The sequence below is a fragment of the Electrona antarctica genome (assembly GCF_951216825.1).
Source record: "Electrona antarctica genome assembly, chromosome: 7".
Lineage (NCBI taxonomy): Eukaryota > Metazoa > Chordata > Actinopteri > Myctophiformes > Myctophidae > Electrona > Electrona antarctica.
In genome coordinates, this window is record NC_136812.1 from 2,216,544 (window position 1) to 2,240,401 (window position 23,858).

Below are 23,858 nucleotides of genomic sequence, written 5' to 3' on the forward strand. Positions count from 1 at the left end.
TGGAACCAGCAGGTCCAGCACATCCTCTGCCTCATCAGCTCGCAGGCAGGCAGAGGCAGAGAGGTCTGGAACCAGCAGGTCCAGCACATCCTCTGCCTCATCAGCCCGCAGGCAGGCAGAGGCAGAGAGAGCTGCACTTGCTGTTCATGCAGCAGCGTTAAAGGAAAAGCATGCCATTGAGGAGGAGGAAGAAATGCTGCAAAGAGAAAAAGAAACGTTAAGAAAGAAAAAGGAAACAATGGAGCTGGAGGCACAACTGGCAGCTGCTGATGCAAAAATAGCAGTCTTAAATTCCCCCAGTCACCAAGCCACTTCACATACACAATCAGATGGAATGGACTCGTACTTCAGAAAAGGGCCCAGGTTAAAAGGAACCCTCGGCCACATTCAATCCTCACGCCAAATAATTTCAACCATCCACACAGCAACAACCACCACCCAATCAACAACCCTCATTTTGGCAAGAACAACAATCCATTCTGTTACAAACCCAACTACCACCCATTCAAGAACAACCACCATCTGTACGACAACATGTATCTTGGAACGAAGCACAGGACAATAGACAGGACAACAGAACTCACCAGGACCCTCCTGTGCAACTCACAAGACAAACTGTCAGTTCCTCTCAAAGCAACAATGAACCCTCAGCTATATGCAACCTTCTTCAAAGACAAAATGAGATCACAGCCTTGCTTGTAAACCTACAGACCTCTCACTTGCTGCCACCTAGAGAGATTCCATACTTTGATGGAGATCCTCTGCAGTACAGAAGTTTTGTTAGAGCCTTTGTACACGGTGTAGAGAAGAACACAAGCAACAGGGGGGAAAGTTTGTACTTCCTGGAAAAGTACACCAGGGGTCAGCCCCAAGCGCTTGTGCGAAGCTGTCAACACATGGCTCCAGACAGAGGCTATGATATGGCAAAGTATCTATTGGAACAGCCCTTTGGAGACGAATACAAGATTACTGCAGCATATATGGAGAAGGTGCTCAGCTGGCCACAGCTGAAGTCTGAAGATGTCAAGGCTCTTCAAGCATATGCACTTTTCCTGCGTGAGTGTTGCAATGCAATTGAAAATGTACAGTACATGAGAGAACTGAATATGTCAGCAAATATGAAAATATTGATTTTAAAGCTTCCATACAAGCTAAGAGAAAGATGGAGAGTCTCTGCTTTGGAGTTAAAGGAAAAACACCATCGCAGGCCACAATTCACGGACATTGTCACGTTCATCGAACGTCAGGTCAAAATCATTTCAGATCCAGTCTTTGGAGACATTCATGATGCAAAACCGACTACAGGAAGTATGAACAGGGTGAAGTCACAAGCCACACCCAGATTCAAAGGAGACAGTTTTGCAACCACTGTTTCTGCCATCGACACCCCTACATCAGAAGACCAAATGCAGGATGAACAAAGTAGTGCAGTCACTCACAACACTACTTGTGTATGCTTCTCTCAACCTCACACACTGGATCAATGTTCTAAGTTGGAGAAGAAGACACACAGGGACAAGATTGATTTCTTAAGGAGGAAAGGAATCTGTTTTGGCTGCCTTTGCATAGGGCATCTGAGTAAATTTTGTGTCAAGCGCTTGACTTGCTCAGTGTGCAACCAAAACCATCCCAGTGTTCTCCACATTGACCAGGAGGACAGAGTAAGCAGCACCGACGAAACTCAACCCAGGAAATCTTCTGTGAGTAATGCAGTTGTGTCTTTGCAGACATGTGGACAAACAGGGGCCGGTAGTACCGATGGGGTTCTGTCCATCTTGCCGGTACAGTTGAAATCCGGTGAAGGAGATGAAATCATACAAACGTATGCATTCTTGGATCCAGGGAGCACTGACACCTTTTGCTCTGAAGCCCTGATGAGAAAGCTGAACCTTAAAGGAAGGAAAGCCCAAATCAGTTTGTTAACTATGGGCCCAAAGTCAACTGGCTCCAGTTACATGCTCAAGGACCTGAAGATATCAAGCATCACTGGGAAACGCTTTTATGACCTACCCGAGGTGGTCTATACCCAGAAAAGGATGCCTGTAAGCACAAAAAACATGATTAAGAAAGAGGAGTTGGCAAAGTGGCCATACTTGGATGGTGTTGCCATTCCTCTCATTCAGGCTGAGGTGGAGTTGTTGATAGGCACCAACGCTTCCAACCTGCTTGAACCCTGGCATGTTATCAACAGCCATGGCAATGGGCCATATGCCATTAAGACCCTATTGGGGTGGGTTGTTAATGGTCCCCGTCCAGAAAACAGTGAAGAGCAGAGTGAGACTGGCTACCCTGCTACTACTGTAAATAGGATCTCCATAAAAATGGAGTTGCCAAGCAATCACAGTGTTGATAGGCAACACATTGGATTGCAAAATAAGTTTGAATTTCAAAGGAAGTTTGAGAGGAATGAGACCTTCCACAGAGAAGGTATTGGAACTGCATTGAGAAAAAGAAAAGGAGTCCTGCAGACCTATCCCCACATGAAAGGACTAAAGTGAAGACTTGGAGTACACTGGTTAGGCCAGAAGGCTTTGCCTAATTCAAAAGCTGCAATTTGAAACCTCTTGGGAGGAATTTTGGTTTTTGATTTTGAAATGTTATTGATTGCATTTATTGGCTCCATTATATTGAATTTGAATTTTTCAGGGCCTCCTGCCATTCTCAATTAGGGGCCGGTGTGTTGGAGCCAAATTGCCTTCCTATTTCATTTTGTTTTGTTTATTTAAATGAATGCTGTGAAATTGCTAATTGATGACGTCATGTCACTCATGTGTCAGTCAGAGGGTGGGTGGTTGCCTTGGTAACCATTATTACCTGTCAGTTGGGTGATGGCACTCAGGTGTGCAATAGGTGAAGCCAAACAGTTTCCGACCGTGACACTATATGCTGTATGTTGCTGGCGGCGTTCATGTCCTGTTACATCAAGTGAGTTTATCTGGCTTTATGTGAATAAATGGATTGACATATCGAAAGGTGACACAACTCTCTGACATTGAATCTTTATGTGCGTCAAACTTAAGCCAATACTATTGCCCCTCGCTGTATTGGCGAGGCTCTACAGTCATTAAGACGTGCAAATCCCTTGACTCCTTCAAAACCGCTCTCAAAGGGCACCTACGGACGGCTGCAATTCGAAACTGGCTGATCTGAATCCCCCCCCACCGCCCCCCCCCCTTTTTCCCTCACTGTATATGTTTATTTTCCCTTTTTACCACCATTATGATGAATTCCTGTTCTGTTCTTTGTCTATATAGAAGTGTCTATTTGTACGTCTCTAAATGTTTTGATGAATTGAACATGGTGGACCCTCTTGTAAACAAGTGTAATGCTTAATTGGGTCGTCCACTCACAGTTAACAGCCTTTGTATTGAGTTTGTCCTTGAAATGTACTGTAATTCTGCAAATTGTTAATACATATTTCAATCAATCAATCAGTCAATCAATCAAGCCATTGACAATGAAGGGAAAACGTACGTCTTATGTAGACGAGCTAATCAGCTAACCAATCACATAAATGAAGTTGTTCATGAGATGAGATCACTTCACACGGGTGTGAATTCAGGTCAAATGTCTGCTAAATCTTCCCCACACATCTCAAGATTTGCCATTGACAATCAACGGATACATTAGGTCAACATTCCGCTAAATATGACGTATTTAAACATTAAACGCCATTCACACTGAACGGTCATATTTACGTCATATGTAAACGAGCAAATCAGCTACCAATCACAGGCAATAGGCATTCTGATTGGCCAGTATGAGATGATGTTTATGTTTATTGAAGGCTCCCCATTAGAGACACATGACTGAGCCTCTAGTCTTCCTGGGGTCCTGATGCATGATGATGTACGACGATAAGAGCGCCCCTCACTTCACACGGGTGTGATTATTTATTATTAGGAGGGCTCTCCGGCCTGGTCACGGCGTGACGCCTGGAACGAACGTCACACCTTCCTCTTCAAATGAAACCTCTTCCCTCCTTTGACTTTTTTGAGGGACGCCCTACAGGTTTAATGTTTGTTTTTAGTTCAATGTTTGTTTTAAAAACGCCATTGACAATGAAGAGAAATTAATGTTTGTTTTGTCCCTAACACAAACATTAAATCCCATTAACAATAGAGAAATTAATGTTTTTGTTGGTCCCTAACACAAACATTAAATCCCATTAACAATAAAGATAAATTAATGTTTTTTTTGTGTTTTTATAATTTGAATTATTAATTATAATATTTTTTTTGTGAGCGGGGAACATAACCTTTTTCATAGCGGGGAACATAGAAGCTTTTTTGTGGGGGTAAGTGGGGAACATAGAACCTGGGGAACATAGGTACGATCCCCATTTTTCCCATAGAGATTTACAAAAAAAAACAGGATTCTAGATGGCTTGATTATATAGGCTTCTAAAAATAATTTATAATATTTTAGTAAATCTCTATGGGAAAGAAAAATTGGAGAGTTTTCAGTGGGTCCAGAACCCACTGCTATAGCTGCTCCCCACTGTATTACACTGTACCATGGCTCCCTCTAATGACCGTTTATGGTACGTGCACCCTGCACGCTCCAGGCTTCAGCAGGGCTAGTGCGCATGTGCACAACCCTTGTGTCTGTGTTCTGCCGCAAAGGACTGTTAAGTTGACGCTTTAATAATACAAGTAACACTTAAAGCTGTGGGTTGAAAACAGTGTGGTCGTTAAGCAGCAGGAGGACGTGTGTTTGTTAGCAGCTCAACCACAGAAAGAAACACAGCAACAGGTAAAAAGATGAACTGATTCAGCTTGTGTTTTTAGTACTACATCTATCTTTTATTTTATGGACTGACGTGAACATGACGTGAACGTATTTCTCTTATATCTCCCTGTTTATGAATGTGATCCTAAACAACGAGTAGTTAATACTAGCAGCAGTAATAATGTAGGCTATACGTAGCTGCAATTTGCAACTCTAGATTTGTTTTATAATGAGATTAATCTAGAGTTGCAATACCCTCCATTGACTCCCCACTCATCCAATTTGCGTTTGCAATCTGCTTGTATTAAACAACATTAAACTCACCAACATTTCAGTTGTAGGGCAAGCTTGAAGTATCCTCTTTCAATCTGCAAAGCTTGTTTTTCATACAAATCCACCGTAGACCTGTTGTTATGAGCTACTTTCTGTCAAGACATCCTCTGCAGGGTGATTCTTTTTCTAAGTGTTGGAGTTTGGAAGCACTCGTTTTTGTTAAGGGGTCGCGCTGCTGCCTCCTGCATTATGTGCAAATGCAAAACAGATGGCAATAAAAGCGGCCATGGCACCCCAGAGCTCCTATTTTGAAGGAATCCCGGGAATGATTGTGTTAATTAAAGTCCTTCCTTATTCACTTGATTTCAGAGCAGTGTGTGGAGTCCAGACTGCAGGTGAAGATGAACTCTCCAGACTCAATAAGAACTACAATACCCATGATGCATCACTCCCAGGTGAAGATGGACTCTCCAGACTCAATAAGAACTACAATACCCATGATGCATCACTCCCAGGTGAAGATGAACTCTCCAGACTCAGCCAGGGACGTTTCTATTAAACAGGAAGAACATGAAGACATTTCTATTAAACAGGAAGCTGAAGACGTTTCTATTAAACAGGAAGCTGAAGACATTTCTATTAAACAGGAAGCTGAAGACGTTTCTATTAAACAGGAAGCTGAAGACGTTTCTATTGAACAGGAAACTGTAGACGTTTCTATTGAACAGGAAACTGTAGACGTTTCTATTGAACAGGAAACTGTAGACCAGCCACACCTCAGTAAGTTGCATGTGCTCTTCCTTTCTTTGATTGAAGAATGTATTAACAGTTTGGAGAATTACAGAACATTTATTATTATACAACACTAGACCTGTACGTGCCCATCGCAGTCGGCCACCGGCCTACTTGGGAACGATGCAACTTGGGAACCTAATGATATGATAAACGTTGTCATAGCACCCGTTTTAACTGTCAGCCGGTGTCCCACATGGAGATCTGTGTATGTGCCTGTGTGTGTGAAGACTGCAAACTGAAAAGTGTACTTGGCAATCAATTCAGCCCACTGGCAGAGCCTGATTGGTTGGGCCTCAATTGGCTGAGGCAGAGGCTGGAAATTGCACAGGTGAAAGGAGTTGGCCTCATTAGGCCCACTGGCAGAGCCTGGCACAGGTGAAAGGAGTTGGCCTCATTAGGCCCAATGGCAGAGCCTGGCACAGGTGAAATGAGTTGGCCTCATTAGGCCCACTGGCAGAGCCTGGCCAGAGCCTTTTGTGGTGGTTCTGGAGAACCGTGGGTCCGACCGACTCGATACCTGGCACTGCACTCCCTGTGGGGATGTGGAACATGTGTGTCGAATGTGAAGTCGGTGGGTCAAACGGTTCTCGAGTTACGTGCATTACAACCGTACACACACATGCAAGCACACAGACGTGCTGCATTTATAGTAGGATTTCAAGCACAACTCAATACAAAGACTGTTAACTGTGGACGACACCATAAAGCGTTACACTTGTTTACAATAGGGTACACCCCTTTCAATTCATCAGAACATTTAGAGACGTACAAATATACACTTCTAATCTTCTATAAAATCAAAAGCAGTCCTAACATCATCATAAAATGAGGTAAACTGGCAAGAAACATACAGACTGTGGAACACGTGCTGACCAGCTGCCCCATATACCATTCCAGCCTGTCAAAATGGGCAGGGGTGAGGTGGGTTCTGGGAGCAAGGCCAAGTAGTAGCCTGACCAGTTTGTTTTGGGAAGTCTTTTTGGGGCCTTTGAGGTGCTGTGGTACCATGAGGTGCATGCATATTCGAGGAAACCTTGTACGAGGGCTACTGTTAGGGTATTCAAGGTGTTTTTGTTGACCAGTGAGGAGGAATCTTGTTATTGGTTGACTTTTTTATTACGTTTTATCACAGGCAATCTTGCCTCCAGGATGGAACCTAGGTAAGTAATCTCATCTTTCCGTGGGATAATATTGTCACCCACTTTAAAGGGACCCCTTTTTGCAAAAAAATTATATGTTAACCGGTTTATGGCCAGTGCCGTAATGAATCAATAAATCCCTTATGGCCACTGACGCTATTGACGTAATCGTTTAATCCCCTGTAATCAGGAGCTTAATATAACAAAATGTAGCAACTTTTAGCTTGTTTGGCTAACGGCCGATGTAATCTACCTAAAACCGGCCGAAATCCGCGCGTGCACGGTCGATCACGCAAACGTGTGATCGCGCATGCATCGCTGCATAAAATGCGATATTTTGGGCTTGATTAGAGCTTAATTTGACTTAGTTATTAAAATAAACAATGATCGCTTAGCATTCCAGACATCTGATAGTGCTGCACCAGTCCAAAGCTAGTTCTGGATGTTGTTGTTCCTTAAACCGGAAGTGACATCGCCAGATTCGCTTAATGGTGACGTTACCGCCACCATCAGGACTGGGTATAATACTATAGGATTGCCCAGTGTCTCTGTCTTCCTTCCTGGACTACAATTCCCATAATGCTTTGGTGCACTGGTCCTCCTTGTGGATAGGGGAGGGCTGTCTTACCAAAGAGATTCTATATAAAGAGGCGACACTCCTCAAATACTTGGAATCACCACTAGATGGCGCAGCGGTAGTGTTTTGACGTCATCACACCAAGATGGCGGCACCTTACCGCTCCCGCCATCTAGTGGTAGTCAGAACGCTACTTATCCAGTGATAACTGGATCTATATATGGCTCTGCTCATATAACTATATGCTCTGCTGTCTGCTCTAAATTAATAAAAAATTATTGAGCAAAGTGAGCAAAGTCTTCGGGCACATGATCACTTATAGCCGTTTAAGCTGGCCTGGCTTGATCACCCAAATAATGCTACACAGTGAAAATCACCATTGCTGTTACATATTATCATAGACTGGCGACTGCCTATACAGTATAATAGGCCTATCATTTTGGTCATGACCCATTGGAAAGCACTTTGGGTTAACTGTTGTTTATAAATGTGCCACATGAATAAAGATGACTTGATGTTATGACTGTCTGGGGAGAAAGGTTTCATGTAGGCTATATCAAACAATAATGCTTTATAATGGTTGTAGTTATATATCTTTTCCTTTCCATTGCACTAAAATCTGAATTCAATTTTGGACACAGTTTACACGCATAGGCCACGCCCACGCACGTTCAGGCACATATAGCCTACTTATATTCTGAATGAATATGTTACTAAAGTAATTTCAGCTTTGATCCATTCATAAATATGATAAATAATGAGTAAATAATTAGGTAGCATGCATATTTATAATACCTTTTCGCTGTTCAACACAGACCAGTTCTCTAGAAGGATAATATTAGAAGTAGAATAGAACGAAAATGACTTTTTAATGTTATTTAGAGCAACCGGAAGTTGCGTCATCACACCAATATGGCGGAGGCACTGGGCGCTGGTTGTTACTATGGGACTTAATGGGACTATGGGACCAATATGGCGGAGGCACTGGGCGCTGGTTGTTACTATGGGACTTAATGGGACTATGGGACCAATATGGCGGAGGCACTGGGCGCTGGTTGTTACTATGGGACTTAATGGGACTATGGGACCAATATGGCGGAGGCACTGGGCGCTGGTTGTTACTATGGGACTTAATGGGACTATGGGACCAATATGGCGGAGGCACTGGGCGCTGGTTGTTACTATGGGACTTAATGGGAGTGGAGGCACTGGGCGCTGGTTGTTACTATGGGACTTAATGGGAGTGGAGGCACTGGGCGCTGGTTGTTACTATGGGACTTAATGGGAGTGGAGGCACTGGGCGCTGGTTGTTACTATGGGACTTAATGGGAGTGGAGGCACTGGGCGCTGGTTGTTACTATGGGACTTAATGGGAGTGGAGGCACTGGGCGCTGGTTGTTACTATGGGACTTAATGGGAGTGGAGGCACTGGGCGCTGGTTGTTACTATGGGACTTAATGGGAGTGGAGGCACTGGGCGCTGGTTGTTACTATGGGACTTAATGGGAGTGGAGGCACTGGGCGCTGGTTGTTACTATGGGACTTAATGGGAGTGGAGGCACTGGGCGCTGGTTGTTACTATGGGACTTAATGGGAGTGGAGGCACTGGGCGCTGGTTGTTACTATGGTGGGACTTAATGGGAGTGGTTGTTACTGGTTGTTACTATGGGACTTAATGGGAGTGGTTGTTACTGGTTGTTACTGGTTGTTACTATGGTACTTAATGGGAGTGGTTGTTACTGGTTGTTACTGGTTGTTACTATGGGACTTAATGGGAGTGGTTGTTACTGGTTGTTACTATGGGACTTAATGGGAGTGGTTGTTACTGGTTGTTACTGGTTGTTACTATGGGACTTAATGGGAGTGGTTGTTACTGGTTGTTACTATGGGACTTAATGGGAGTGTCGCCTCTTTATATAGAATGTAGTCCAGGAAGTAAGTGAGCTCAGTGTCCAAATCTAAAACCACATACTGTACCCCCAGGAAAGTGTTCTAAATCTTCTAAACACAAACGCGAAAAATGGTTAAGTGTCCCTTTACCTGAGAAGCCGTCGGCCTGACTGAGATTACTATTTGATCGAAAGAGAATGGATCCAGTTTTCCCCAGGTGTTTATCAGCGAGCCAGGTGCAGATTCTACCGAGTTCAGAGCTGAGGGCCTTTTCAACCTGCAGTTTGTCAAAGGGGAAAACATTGTTTGTAAATGAACATGATTTGTACTCTGTCCACTGTAACATTAACAAATCTTAGTCAATCTTATTTTTTTATTATATTTGTTTTACTTTCGGCTTCTCCTGGTGGGAGTTGATGAAGTTGACTTGTGGAAAAGTCGACTTTGGTTAATGCCCTATTGTGTTGTGGTGCACACACCATTGGAATGTAAGCCTAGGGCCTCAATCACACTATTAATTGTTCTCTCTGTTCCTCAGGGTACATTTCAGTATCAGGCACTTTTGCTTCAGATCCAGGTACATCGAATGCCCAAATCTGAATGGTATTCTGCAATTGAAATGTTTTAGTTCAGGTTCGGTTAACGGGTGATTGGATCTGAAGCCGAAGCCTAAACCTGAAATTTGAGGCATTTCAGATTCAGTGAAGGCCTTTTCAACTTCAGGGAACTCCGGCTGTACAGCTAAGGGCACTCACGTCACATGCCCCGCTTCCCCCACAAGCCCCACCCGAAGCTGTATGGTCCTAGTGCCCAAAGTTGAAGGGTTCTCATATAACTCCGCCCACTTCCTCTTGCCCAAATCTGATGCCGGTAAGGCCCGGATGCCTGAAGTTGAATATAACTCCGCCCACTTCCTCTTGCCCAAATCTGAAGCCGGTAAGGCCCGGATGCCTGAAGTTGAATATAACTCCGCCCACTTCCTCTTGCCCAAATCTGAAGCCGGTAAGGCCCGGATGCCTGAAGTTGAAGCTGTGTGGTCCATATGCCCAAAGTTGAAAGAAGGTGGTCAAATGAACTGACACTGAAGCAATAGTGTATGAGTGCCCAAAGTTGAAGGTTGATGCTCAAATGAACTGAATTTGAAGCTTTGCCCCTAAGGGCCCAGAAGGCCCCAAAAAGGACACAGTGCTCTATTGAGATGTGGGAACAATATATTGCAAGATTGGAGCGCAGATCTGTCAGGAAAAAAAAACGTCTTTAATCAGCCCAAGATTCACAGATTCAGTTTCAGGCTATAAGTCCAACCCCCTCCCCCATTCTTTGGGCCATTAGGATCATATTTTTTTCCTGACAGATCTGTGCTCCAATCTTTCAATATGTTGTTCCCACATCCCAATAGAGAACTGTGTCCTTCTTTGGGCCTTCTGGGCCCTTAGGGGCCCCCAGGGACAAAGCTTCAACTTCAGATCATTTGATCATCAACTTTCAACTTTGGGTCAGTCTACATGTAAAAGTGCCCAAAGTTGAAGGTTGATGCTTTGGGTCAGTCTACATGTAAAAGTGCCCAAAGTTGAAGGTTGATACTTTGGGTCAGTCTACATGTAAAAGTGCCCAAAGTTGAAGGTTGATGCTCAAATTAACTGAATTTGAAGCTTTCCCCCTGGGGGCCCCTAAGGGCCCAGAAGGCCCAAAAAGGACACAGTGCTCTATTGAGATGTGGGAACAATATATTGAAAGATTGGAGCGCAGATCTGTCAGGAAAGAAAAACGTCTCTAATCAGCCTAAGATTCACAGATCGTGTTGCAGGCTATAAGTCAAACACCCTTCCCCATTATTTGGGCCATTAGGATCATATTTATTTCCTGACAGATCTGTGCTCCAATCTTTCAATATATTATTCCCACATCCCAATAGAGCACTGTGTCCTTCTTTGGGCCTTCTGGGCCCTCAGGGGTCCCCAGGGGCAAAGCTTAAACTTCAGTTCATTTGACCTTTCTTCTTTCAACTTTGGGCACTCTGCCTCAGTTTCAGTTCATTTGACCACCTTCCTTCAACGTTGGGCACCCTAACATGTGGTCTTTAGGTGGTGGGCCTGGGGTCATCCTAGGGACTAGAAGGTCCAGGGAAAGGCCTACATACTCTTCCAAGATGGAGGAACGACATATTGCAATCTATATGGGGTACATCGCATCAATGGTCCTGGATCAATAAGAGGGCCTACCACCCCACTCTCTTGATATGTTCTTCCCCAACTCTTGGAGAGTATTTAGGCCTTTTACTGGACCTCCTAGCCACTAAGATGACCCCAGGCCCACCACTTAAAGACCACATGTTAGGGTGCCAAAATCTGAAGTTAGGTGGTCAAATGAACTGAAACTGAAGCAATTCAGTAAAGGTCAACGCTTCCTCCTGGGGTCATTTTAGGGCCTAGGACCCCCAGTAAAGGTTAAAATACTCTTCTTGGTTGTGGGAACAACATATCCAACGATGAGGACCCCAGGCCCAAATATGTCCCCCTGGCAACTGTTTCAACTTTGGGTCAGCCTACATGTAAAAGTGCCCAAAGTTGAAGGTTCAACTTCAGCTACCCAGTACCCAAGGTTGAAGCGCCGTTCAACTTTGGTCAGATCTACAAGCTCGTAGATCTTGTAGATCTAGATCTAGATCTATGCTATTTTTCAGTGGGGTACATTGAATCACTGGTCCTGGGTCAATCCAAGGGCCTACAACTCCACTCTCTTGATATGTTGTTCCCCAACTCTTGGAGAGTAACTAGGTATTTAGGCCTTTTACTGGAGGTCCCAGCCCCTAAAATGACCCCAGGAGGAAGTGTTGACCTTTACTAAATTGCTTCAGTTTGAGTTCATTTGAGCACCTAAATTCAGATTTGGGCACCGTAGCATGTGGTTTTTAAGTGGTGGGCCTGGGATAATCCTAGAGCTAGAAGGTCCATAATAAATGTAACAATGTTTACTATATTTCAATAAGTTGAAGTTGTAGGAATATGTATCTTTGTTTGTTTCTGTTGGGACCATAAATAGGGTTGCATGGTGGCCATTTTGGCTTAAAGTTTGCTCAGCACATGGTAAGTGGTGGAGTGGGTTGTTGGCTTTGAATGTTTCAATCAAAGATTGTTATGCTACTTGTAGTTAGCCGTTTTGTGCTGTTTTTACACATGTAAAATTGCCCAAAGTTGAAATGAGGTGGTCCATAGTTGAAAGAATGAACTGAAACTGAAGCAATTCATTAAAGGTCATTAGGTAATTAGCTTGGCATTTAACAGTTTAATAATTCATTATATCCTGGCAGTCTATGTGTTTAAAAATAAAATACACGTTAAGAAATATACTAAGCATTGTTGATACAATTATATAATTTTGGTTATTAATTTAAATAAACTGAATGAGAATCATTAAAGGAGACCGACTACATTTTTAATGATTAATTACCCTATTTCCATCGTTTGCTTACCTGCTATGTCTGGCTCAAATACTTACCTTTTTGTGATCCATTCCTCTTTCTCTCGACAGACATGGCTGAAATGGCGAAGTTTAAGTTTTGCCCTGTGTGCAAACAGCAACTTAAAGATTTGGACCGCCACCTGCTCAAAGTCCACCACACCACGGCAGGTTCAGAGGAGCAGCGCATCCTCTGTTCATTAGGGTCTGACCGGATCCTCCTGGATGGGGGTAACTACAGATGTCCTCTCTTCATTGACCGGGGATGCATGGCTGTCATAGCCCACCCGAAACACCACCTAAAACACACACACAAAAACCTGAGTGAGGCGCTGATCAGGCAATACCTGAGGCCGCTTATGCACAAGGCCGCCATGCAAAAACTTGCCGAGCTTCGTGCCACAAAGGCCCATATGGTCACAGATCTGGAGATGTTTGTGGACGATGAGGTAGCACCCCGGGCAACAACCTCAACATGCATAAACCCCACCTGCAAGCGGCTGGCCAAGGAGAACCAAGTGCTCCAGGCGAACAACGCTGCCTTGCGTAGACAGCTGTCTATTGCACAACAAGTAAGTACAGACTTTTGTATTTATTAAGTACAGAGAAGTATATTGCATTCCAGAAGTATGTTGCATTCCAGGCAACTAATTGTGCTTTCTGTGGGGGAAAAAAGAGGTTGGCGAAAAGCCAGGCGTCCAGTGAGGAGGAAGAGGGACTGGGAGAGGCAGAGAGCCCTGCCCACGTACCACCAGGGAGCCCTGCACGGCAACCTTCTTACCCTGCCAGACCCCTTAAGGGGAAGAAGTCTGTGGAGAAGAGACGCCATCAGGAGTCTGACGTGGAGTCCACGTCCTCAACTCCCTACTCGGTGAGTCATTACGGATCAAATGACTGATGATGATGATATATACAGACAATGTCGGAAGTTGTATGTAGGCCTTTCCCTGGACATTCTAGCCCCTAGGATGACCCCAGGCCCACCACTTAAAGACCACATGTTACGGTGCCCAAAGTTGAAAGAAGGTGGTCAAATGAACTGAAACTGTGTATGTATTTGTATTTTGGGGGCAAATGGAATACTGCTACCAATTTTAAATCCTGGTGTGTTCCCACCCTCTTTCAGCCCCCCGGGATGCCCCCGAACCCCCCCGTGTTTCGGGCGGTTGGACAGGGGCTGAAGGGGAAACCCCTCGCTGCAATTATGCAGCAGTATCCTTCCAAGAGGACCTCTTGGAAGGATACAGAGGACAGAGCAGAGGACACAGCTGAAGACGACCGAATCAGCATTTCGCCCCACGTCTCCGACCGGAGAGCCCCACCCCACCTCTCCCACCTCTCCGACCGGAGAGCCCCAGCCCACCTTTCTGACCGGAGAGCCCCAGCCCACCACTCCCACCTCTCCGGCCGGAGAGCCCCAGCCCACCTCTCCAACCGGAGAGCCCCACCCCACCTCTCTGACCGGAGAGCCCCAGCCCACCTCTCTGACCGGAGAGCCCCAGCCCACCACTCCCACCTCTCCGTCCGGAGAGCCCCACCCCACCTCTCCCGGCTCTCCGACCGGATAGCCCCACCCCACCTCTCCCACTGGGGAGCATGTGTAAATTCTTTGCATTTGTAAATATTTTGTGTGTTTTATTCATTGTTTGTGTTTTATGTTTTTATATTCGTTTATACATGCGCAAGCAGAGCGCGCAAATAATACTTTTTAGTTAGTATAGTTAGTATAGTTAACAGTTATCTGCTGGAAAACTGTATCGAACCAGCCATTTTTGGACTTTGTCTCAATAAAATGATGTTGGGAAAAAGTTCAAATAACTCGTTTTCTTCTCTTTTTTTCACCTAAACATCATCATTAGGTTGAGAATCTGCCCTAAATCTAAACATCATCATTAGGTTGACAATCTGCCCTAAATCTAAACATCATCATTAGGTTGACAATCTGCCCTAAATCTAAACATCATCATTAGGTTGACAATCTGCCCTAAATCTAAACATCATCATTAGGTTGACAATCTGCCCTAAATCTAAACATCATCATTAGGTTGAGAATCTGCCCTAAATCTAAACATCATCATTAGGTTGACAATCTGCCCTAAATCTAAACATCATCATTAGGTTGACAATCTGCCCTAAATCTAAACATCATCATTAGGTTGACAATCTGTCCTAAATCTAAACATCATCATTAGGTTGACAATCTGCCCTAAATCTAAACATCATCATTAGGTTGACAATCTGCCCTAAATCTAAACATCATCATTAGGTTGACAATCTGCCCTAAATCTAAACATCATCATTAGGTTGACAATCTGCCCTAAATCTAAACATCATCATTAGGTTGACAATCTGTCCTAAATCTAAACATCATCATTAGGTTGACAATCTGTCCTAAATCTAAACATCATCATTAGGTTGAGAATCTGCCCTAAATCTAAACATCATCATTAGGTTGACAATCTGCCCTAAATCTAAACATCATCATTAGGTTGACAATCTGCCCTAAATCTAAACATCATCATTAGGTTGACAATCTGCCCTAAATCTAAACATCATCATTAGGTTGACAATCTGCCCTAAATCTAAACATCATCATTAGGTTGACAATCTGCCCTAAATCTAAACATCATCATTAGGTTGACAATCTGCCCTAAATCTAAACATCATCATTAGGTTGACAATCTGCCCTAAATCTAAACATCATCATTAGGTTGACAATCTGCCCTAAATCTAAACATCATCATTAGGTTGACAATCTGCCCTAAATCTAAACATCATCATTAGGTTGACAATCTGCCCTAAATCTAAACATCATCATTAGGTTGACAATCTGCCCTAAATCTAAACATCATCATTAGGTTGACAATCTGCCCTAAATCTAAACATCATCATTAGGTTGACAATCTGCCCTAAATCTAAACATCATCATTAGGTTGACAATCTGCCCTAAATCTAAACATCATCATTAGGTTGACAATCTGCCCTAAATCTAAACATCATCATTAGGTTGACAATCTGCCCTAAATCTAAACATCATCATTAGGTTGACAATCTGCCCTAAATCTAAACATCATCATTAGGTTGACAATCTGCCCTAAATCTAAACATCATCATTAGGTTGACATTTTGCCCTAAATCTAAACATCATCATTAGGTTGACAATCTGCCCTAAATCTAAACATCATCATTAGGTTGACAATCTGCCCTAAATCTAAACATCATCATTAGGTTGACAATCTGCCCTAAATCTAAACATCATCATTAGGTTGACAATCTGCCCTAAATCTAAACATCATCATTAGGTTGACAATCGCCCCTAAATCTAAACATCATCATTAGGTTGACAATCTGCCCTAAATCTAAACATCATCATTAGGTTGACAATCTGCCCTAAATCTAAACATCATCATTAGGTTGACAATCTGCCCTAAATCTAAACATCATCATTAGGTTGACAATCTGCCCTAAATCTAAACATCATCATTAGGTTGACAATCTGCCCTAAATTTAAACATCATCATTAGGTTGACAATCTGCCCTAAACCTAGGCCTAAGACTTGAGCTCTCAATATGGGGTACATTGCATCACTGGTCCTGGGCCAATAAGAGGAGGTGGTCAAATTAACTGAAAGTGAAGCAATGGTGTAATTGTGCCCAAAGTTGAAAGAAGGTGGTCAAATGACTTCCTCATGGGGTCATTTTAGGGCCTAGGACCTCCAGTAAAGGGTAAAATACTCTTCTTGGTTGTGGGAACAACATATCCAACGATGAGGACCCCAGGCCCAAAGATGTCCCCCTGGCAACTGTTTCAACTTTGGGTCAGCCTACATGTAAAAGTGCCCAAAGTTGAAAGAAGGTTGTCAAATGAACTGAAACTGAAGCAATGGTGTAATTGTGCCCAAATCTGAAGTTAGGTGGTCAAATTAACTGAAACTGAAGCAATTCAGTAAAGGTCAACGCTTCCTCATGGGGTCATTTTAGGGCCTAGGACCTCCAGTAAAGGGTAAAATACTCTTCTTGGTTGTGGGAACAACATATCCAACGATGAAATATGTCCCCCTGGCAACTGTTTCAACTTTGGGTCAGCCTACATGTAAAAGTGCCCGAAGTTGAAGGGCAGAAGCTTTCAACTTCAGCTATCCAGTACCCAGGGTTGAAGCGCCCTTCAACTTTGGGCACTGGATAGCTGAAGTTGAAAGCTTCAACTTCAGTTAATTTGAGCATCAACTTTCAACCTTGGTTCAGTCTACATGTAAAAGTGCCCAAAGTTGAAGGTTGATGCTTTGGGTCAGTCTACATGTAAACGTGCCCAAAGTTGAAAGGAGGTGGTCAAATGAACTGAAACTGAAGCAATGGTGTAATTGTGCCCAAGGTGGTCAAATTAACTGAAACTGAAGCAATACTGTAAGTAGTGCCCAAAGTTGGAAGATGTGAGACCTCAAAGTGGGGTACATTGAATCACTGGTCCTGGGTCAATCCTAAGTTGAAATAACTTTTGATATATATATAAAATGACATCAACAATGCAGTTATTCATAATAAAGGTATTGTAAAAAAAAACTCCTATCACATCACATTCACCACAGACTAACATTATTTCTCATTTCACTTATGAGTGAAATGAGTATTAAGCTCCCTTTAAAATATTGAGACAGAATATAGGCTTTGCTGCCACCTTGTGGTGACAACGGACCATCACAGAATACATCAACATGTCATGACATGAAACGAGTGATTTCCTTGTAAAACAAAATAACTATGAATCTACTGCCACCTACTGGAGTTTATAATGATAATCAATAACAATATAACTATGAATATACTACTGGGTTTTATAATGATAATCAATAACAATATAACTATGAATCTACTACTGGTGCTTATAATGATAATCAATAACAATATAACTATGAATCTACTACTGGTGTTTATAATGATAATCAATAGCTTCAGTTTCAGTTCAACTTTGGGCACTCTTAGACCATTTCTTCGGTTTCAGTTCATTTGACCACCTTCTTTCAACTTTGGGCACACTGCTTCAGTTTCAGTTCATTTGAACATACGGCTTCAGATCCGGGCAACCGGGCCTCGTGGGTGGGTAGTGGGCGGGAAGTGGGCGGAGTTGACCCTTCGACTTTGGGAACTCTGAACATACGGCTTCAGATACGGGCACCCGGGCCTCGTGGGCGGGAAGTGGGCGGAGTTGACCCTTCGACTTTGGGAACTCTGAACATACGGCTTCAGATACGGGCACCCGGGCCTTGTGGGCGGGGAGTGGGAAGTGGGCGGAGTTGACCCTTCGACTTTGGGAACTCTGAACATACGGCTTCAGATCCGGGCCTCGTGGGCGGGGAGTGGGCGGGGAGCGGGCGGGGAGCGGGCGGAGTTGAACGAGCCCCCTTCCACTTCAGGCACTCGGGCGGGTGCCCGAATCTGAAAGTGGTGCTGCCACCCGGTGGAGGCACTTATATGACAGGGTCCGAATCTGAAATCCGGTAAGTTCCCTAACGTTCCGGGGGGGAAAGGGGGGCAGATCAGCTCGCAATTCATTTTCAATGGGAGTCGCTGAGATTCACAGAACAGCTCTGCTCCATGGAGTGTGTTCTGCCCTCCTCCCCCCATGGAGCAGATCTGTTCTGTGAAACCCAACAATTTCGTCTCAATAGTGTGAATGAGGCCCTAAGGCTCCACTGTCAAAACACGGTGCTCTGTGCTCAGAGGGGGGGCAGAGCAGCTCGCAATTCATTTTCAATGGGAGTCACGTGGTTTTGACAAGACAGTCTTGCTCGATGGGGGGTAAAGGGGCCAGAACAGAGCAAGGGTCTCTCCCCCTAGAACAGCAACACTGTTTTGACAGTGTGAGCGGAGCCTAAACCTAACACACACCATTGTAACAAATCTTAACACGATATTGGTTTGTTTTTCCTCACTCCTTGAAACCAAGGTGTTTCCAAAAACATTCATTGGTTGTAGTTTTCTTGTTGACCAAAGGGTGGCGCTCTTTCCATCATCTTGACTAGATCTGAACTAAACATCTCACTGAGCCTTTAGAGAGCGGCAGAAGACAAGACAAAGAGCATAATTGTGAAATGGAATGCTTCAAAGTATATTTGCATATTTGGTGTGTATGTTTTACCATTTAGTTAAGTGTGATTTATTCCCTAATGCATGAACCCCACAATCTCCAGATTCACATGTTGGAGAGTCCAGTTATTAAAGTCCTTCCTTATTCACTTGATTTCAGAGCAGTGTGTGGAGTCCAGACTGCAGGTGAAGATGAACTCTCCAGACTCAATAAGAACTACAAAACCCATGATGCATCACTCCCAGGTGAAGATGAACTCTCCAGACTCAGCCAGGGACGTTTCTATTAAACAGGAAGCCGAAGACCACCCACACCTCAGTAAGTTTCATGTGCTCTTCCGACACCCTATCCCAAACCCTAACCTAATCCTAACCCATAAACCCTACCCCAAACCTAATCCTAACCCCTAAACCCTACCCCAAACCCTAACCTAATCCTAACCACGCACAGAAGCCACTGGCGAGCTACGAAGAGTGTTTAAGTATAGAGTGTTAAAGTACAGAGGGTTCACTAAGTATAGAGTGTTTAAGTACAGAGTGTTTAAGTACAGAGGGTTCACTAAGTTTAGAGTGTTTAAGTATAGAGTGTTTAAGTACAGAGGGTTCACTAAGTATAGAGTGTTTAAGTACAGAGGGTTCACTAAGTATAGAGTGTTTAAGTACAGAGGTTTCACTAAGTACAGAGTGTTTAAGTATAGAGTGTTTAAGTACAGAGGGTTCACTAAGTATAGAGTGTTTAAGTACAGAGGGTTCACTAAGTATAGAGTATTTAAGTACAGAGTGTTTAAGTACAGATGTTCACTAAGTATAGAGTGTTTAAGTACATAGGGTTCACTAAGTATAGAGTGTTTAAGTACAGAGGGTTCACTAAGTATAGAGTGTTTAAGTACAGAGGGTTCACTAAGTGTAGAGTGTTTAAGTACAGCGGGTTCACTAAGTATAGAGTATTTAAGTACAGAGTGTTTAAGTATAGAGTGTTTAAGTACAGAGTGTTTAGGTACAGAGTGTTTAAGTATAGAGTATTTAAGTGGTTAACAACTTTCAAACAAGTATTTGGAAGCTTAGCATCTGCACTTTCTTGCTCTTTACAAAACTGAAACATTACCATTATGTGCAACGCAATTTCTATCAGGTGTGAAAAAGAGTTGCTTGGCCGACTGGCAGCGTGAACAAGACATTTGGTGCTGATCACTACAGCAGTTTGTGAGATCAGATCGCTACAGTAGTGTGAGATTTGATCGCTACAGTAGTTTGTGAGATTTGATCGCTACAGTACGCTAGTTTGTGAGATTTGCCCCAGACACACAGGCAGAGAGATTCACAGACTCACAGACCCATTTACAGACGTACAGAGCTACGTCATGACAATCTTTTACATAGATTAAGCTACCATCGGTCCACATTTCAAGCTTTTATTGTCAGAAGTGCTTCTGTTTCATAACGTCATGCACTGAGTGGCAGGACTAATTTACTACCAGATCAGAGCTCAGGTGTGAAGTATCATGTTTCAAAATTGTTTGAAAATCTAATGATTAAAAAAAAATGCTGTAACACCATTATTAATTTTGGGGCTAAAGTAACTAAATAACAAGAGTTTCAGTGTGCGTGGTTCCCTGAACAATCACCAGCGTGTCCACACTGGAGAAAACCTTTCCAATCAAGGTCAAGGTCAAGTTTAGCTTTATTGTCCCTTGCGGGAAATTGGTTTGCAGCCAGATCATAGTAAAAAATACACACAATACAACATTCAATACAAGACTGAGATCTAAGAACAGGGCACTAGAGACAGAGAATTCATGACATGTAAACATTGTGACAAGAGTTGTCACAGTGGACAATAAAATATGTCCACTGTAAACGGCGTTACCAAAGTTTAAATAACTCGGGTCCCTTGCTAAGACACCATTGCTTTCACACCATGGGGTAAAAAATAGAAAGTTGAAACTATAAATGAGCTCACAGCTGTATGTTCGTAGGGAGGATCACATTAACCAGCTGTATGTTCGTAGGGAGGATCACATTAACCAGCTGTATGTTCGTAGGGAGGATCACATTAACCAGCTGTATGTTCGTAGGAGGATCACATTAACCAGCTGTATGTTCGTAGGGAGGATCACATTAACCAGCTGTATGTTCGTAGGGAGGATCACATTAACCAGCTGTATGTTCGTAGGGAGGATCACATTAACCAGCTGTATGTTCGTAGGGAGGATCACATTAACCAGCTGTATGTTCGTAGGGAGGATCACATTAACCAGCTGTATGTTCGTAGGGAGGATCACATTAACCAGCTGTATGTTCGTAGGGAGGATCACATTAACCAGCTGTATGTTCGTAGGGAGGATCACATTAACCAGCTGTATGTTCGTAGGGAGGATCACATTAACCAGCTGTATGTTCGTAGGAGGATCACATTAACCAGCTGTATGTTCGTAGGGAGGATCACATTAACCAGCTGTATGTTCGTAGGGAGGATAACATTAACCAGCTGTATGTTCGTAGGGAGGATCACATTAACCAGCTGTATGTTCGTAGGGAGGATCACATTAACCAGCTGTATGTTCGTAGGAGGATCACATTAACCAGCTGTATGTTCGTAGGGAGGATCACATTAACACATTGAGCGGCCAGGGTTATTTAATCCATTACATTCATGCGCCCAGTCGATTTATAAACACGGACCCCTTTTCCGGACGGACCTGGCGGAAGTGGTTGTTGTGCGTGTAGCAGCTAACAATACAGAAACTATAGTAAAATACGCACATCACTTCATGGAGGTGATGGGTCAAAAAGTAACATAGGAAAAGGGAAGGGAAGCCGCACACTCATCTGCTCCAAAGGATAAATGTATTGACGACGTTTCGAGCCAAGGCTCTTCATCTGGTCAAACTCAAGATGTCAGTGATCCACCCACTTAAATAGACACCCACGGGTCACGTTACTAGTCAGTGGGTGGAACCAACACAACATGGTCATTAGATCAATTAATGAAATATCATTAAATATAGTGTTACACATTTCTCAAATCCACAGCAGTGGAATAAGCAAAAGGACATCATGATTATTGTAGAATCTAGGATCGTGATTCACATAATCAGGTATTATTACTTAGGCAACAATTCAAATATATACAGTATACAATAAAGAAATTATAAAAAATGGCTGATGGGGAAGTCCTCGTTCATTCCCTTTGGGGACATTGTATTCAAAATGTAAATCCAAAAGGATTCACGTTGTAGCAATAGTCTATTTAGATCCGCTTCTGATTGTAAATAGCAATATCTAAACGCATGAATCTTTTTACAATAAGGTTATTTTTTCAGAAAGGAAGCCATTGAGGGTTAAAATGGGTCTTAGAGACCTGCGGATGGCGGATTTAGCCACGGTTGCCGCAGTTTAGGGTGGATATGGGTCATTAAAATATTATAAATTAATATTGGATAAACCGCGGGTGAAATAATGCGGGAAATACATTTATAGCATCTATCTATAGGCTTATAGCTTTTAAAACGCAGAAAATCTCGCAATTTATAGATTGGAATACTTAATGAATGCCGTCAGATAACGGGCGGATTATTAATGTGCACACATGGATTCGGGTGATAAAAGCCCATCCGCAGGTTTCTAGTCTTAATGCTGTCCATGACAAAGAAAATATATGATGTGGAGACAATAAAGACTATTATTATCATTATTATTGAAGGTGGTCCATTTGACAATATAGGCCTATTTATCAAAAACCAAGTCTGACCAATGAATGGCTGGCCACCCAATTGAAATCTCCCGTGACCCACCCGTGGGTACCCAGTGTTTGGGAAACAATGCTCTAATTCTCCATATGCAGACCGCGGCCATCTTACCATGTAAGTTAATGACAAGGTGCTACCTAGGTGCAACTTCCAATGGCAGCACATTCATTAAAAAAAAGGTCCTTTCTGATTGTATTAAACAACGTCAAACTCACCAACATTGCAGCTGTACGGAAAGCTTATTCTCTTTCTATCCTCAAAGTAGTTTGTTTTATAAAAATCCTCCGTAGACATGTTATCTGCTACTTTGTGTACTTGCAGGTGATTATTTTTCTAAGTGCTGGAGTTTGGAAGTGCTCGTTAGATATCACTCTGTGTACTACCTGTTTTGAATTAGCACATAATGCAAGAGGCAGCAGGACATTACTTTACTTGAAAACGAGTGCTTCCAAACTCTGATGGCAACATGGCCGCGGTCTGCAAATGGTCAATAGCAGAGCAGCTCTATACCACCAAGATGGCCACCAGGACGCTCTTAGGTCACCCAAAGGGCAAGGTTCTGATAGTAATTTCTCCCCATTATGTTCTGTTATGTGTGCTGTGTGTTATTATAATGGATGTTATTAATAATTTGAATTATGAATTAGGCCTATATTTTTTTTTTTGGTGAGCGGGGAACAGAACCTTTTTCATAGCTAAATGGGGAACATAGAAGCTTTTTTAGTTGAGTGGGGAACATAGAACCTGGGGAACATAGAAGCTTTTTTAGTTGAGTGGGGAACATAGAACCTGGGGAACATAGAACCTGGGGAACATAGAACCTGGGGAACATAGGCCTATAGGTATGATCCCCATTTGTCCCAGAGATTTACAAAAAAAAACAGGATTCTAGATTCTAGGCTTAGAATAATTTATAATATTTTAGTAAATCTCTATGGGAAAAAATAAAAAATAATTGGAGAGTTTTCAGTGGGTCCAGAACCCACTGCTATGCTCTGTAGCTGTTCCATAGCTGCTCAGCCACACTGTATTACACTGTACCATGGCTCCCTCTAGTGACCGTTTATGGTACGTGCACCCTGCACGCTCCAGGCTTCAGCAGGGCTAGTGCGCATGTGCACAACCCTTGTGTGTGTGTTCGCCCGCAAAGGACTGTTAAGTT

At 43.2% G+C, this 23,858-nt stretch overlaps 1 protein-coding gene across 2 annotated transcripts; it reads left to right on the top strand.

Moving 5' to 3' along the window:
* The first annotated feature begins 4,620 nt into the window (after nt 1-4,620).
* Nucleotides 4,621-14,622, top strand: LOC306926926 (uncharacterized protein). Of its 2 annotated transcripts, XM_079506437.1 has the most exons (6): nt 4,621-4,755; nt 5,374-5,784; nt 9,943-9,981; nt 12,936-13,435; nt 13,540-13,734; nt 13,990-14,622. In XM_079506437.1, the coding sequence occupies exons 2-6, from the start codon at nt 5,406-5,408 to the stop codon at nt 14,482-14,484; spliced, it is 1,608 nt and encodes a 535-aa protein (XP_079362563.1). In that variant the 5' UTR covers nt 4,621-4,755; nt 5,374-5,405; the 3' UTR covers nt 14,485-14,622. The 2 variants fall into 2 exon arrangements, with proteins under 2 accessions (XP_079362563.1, XP_079362564.1); XM_079506438.1 differs by lacking the exon at nt 9,943-9,981.
* Nucleotides 14,623-23,858: the final 9,236 nt, after the last annotated feature.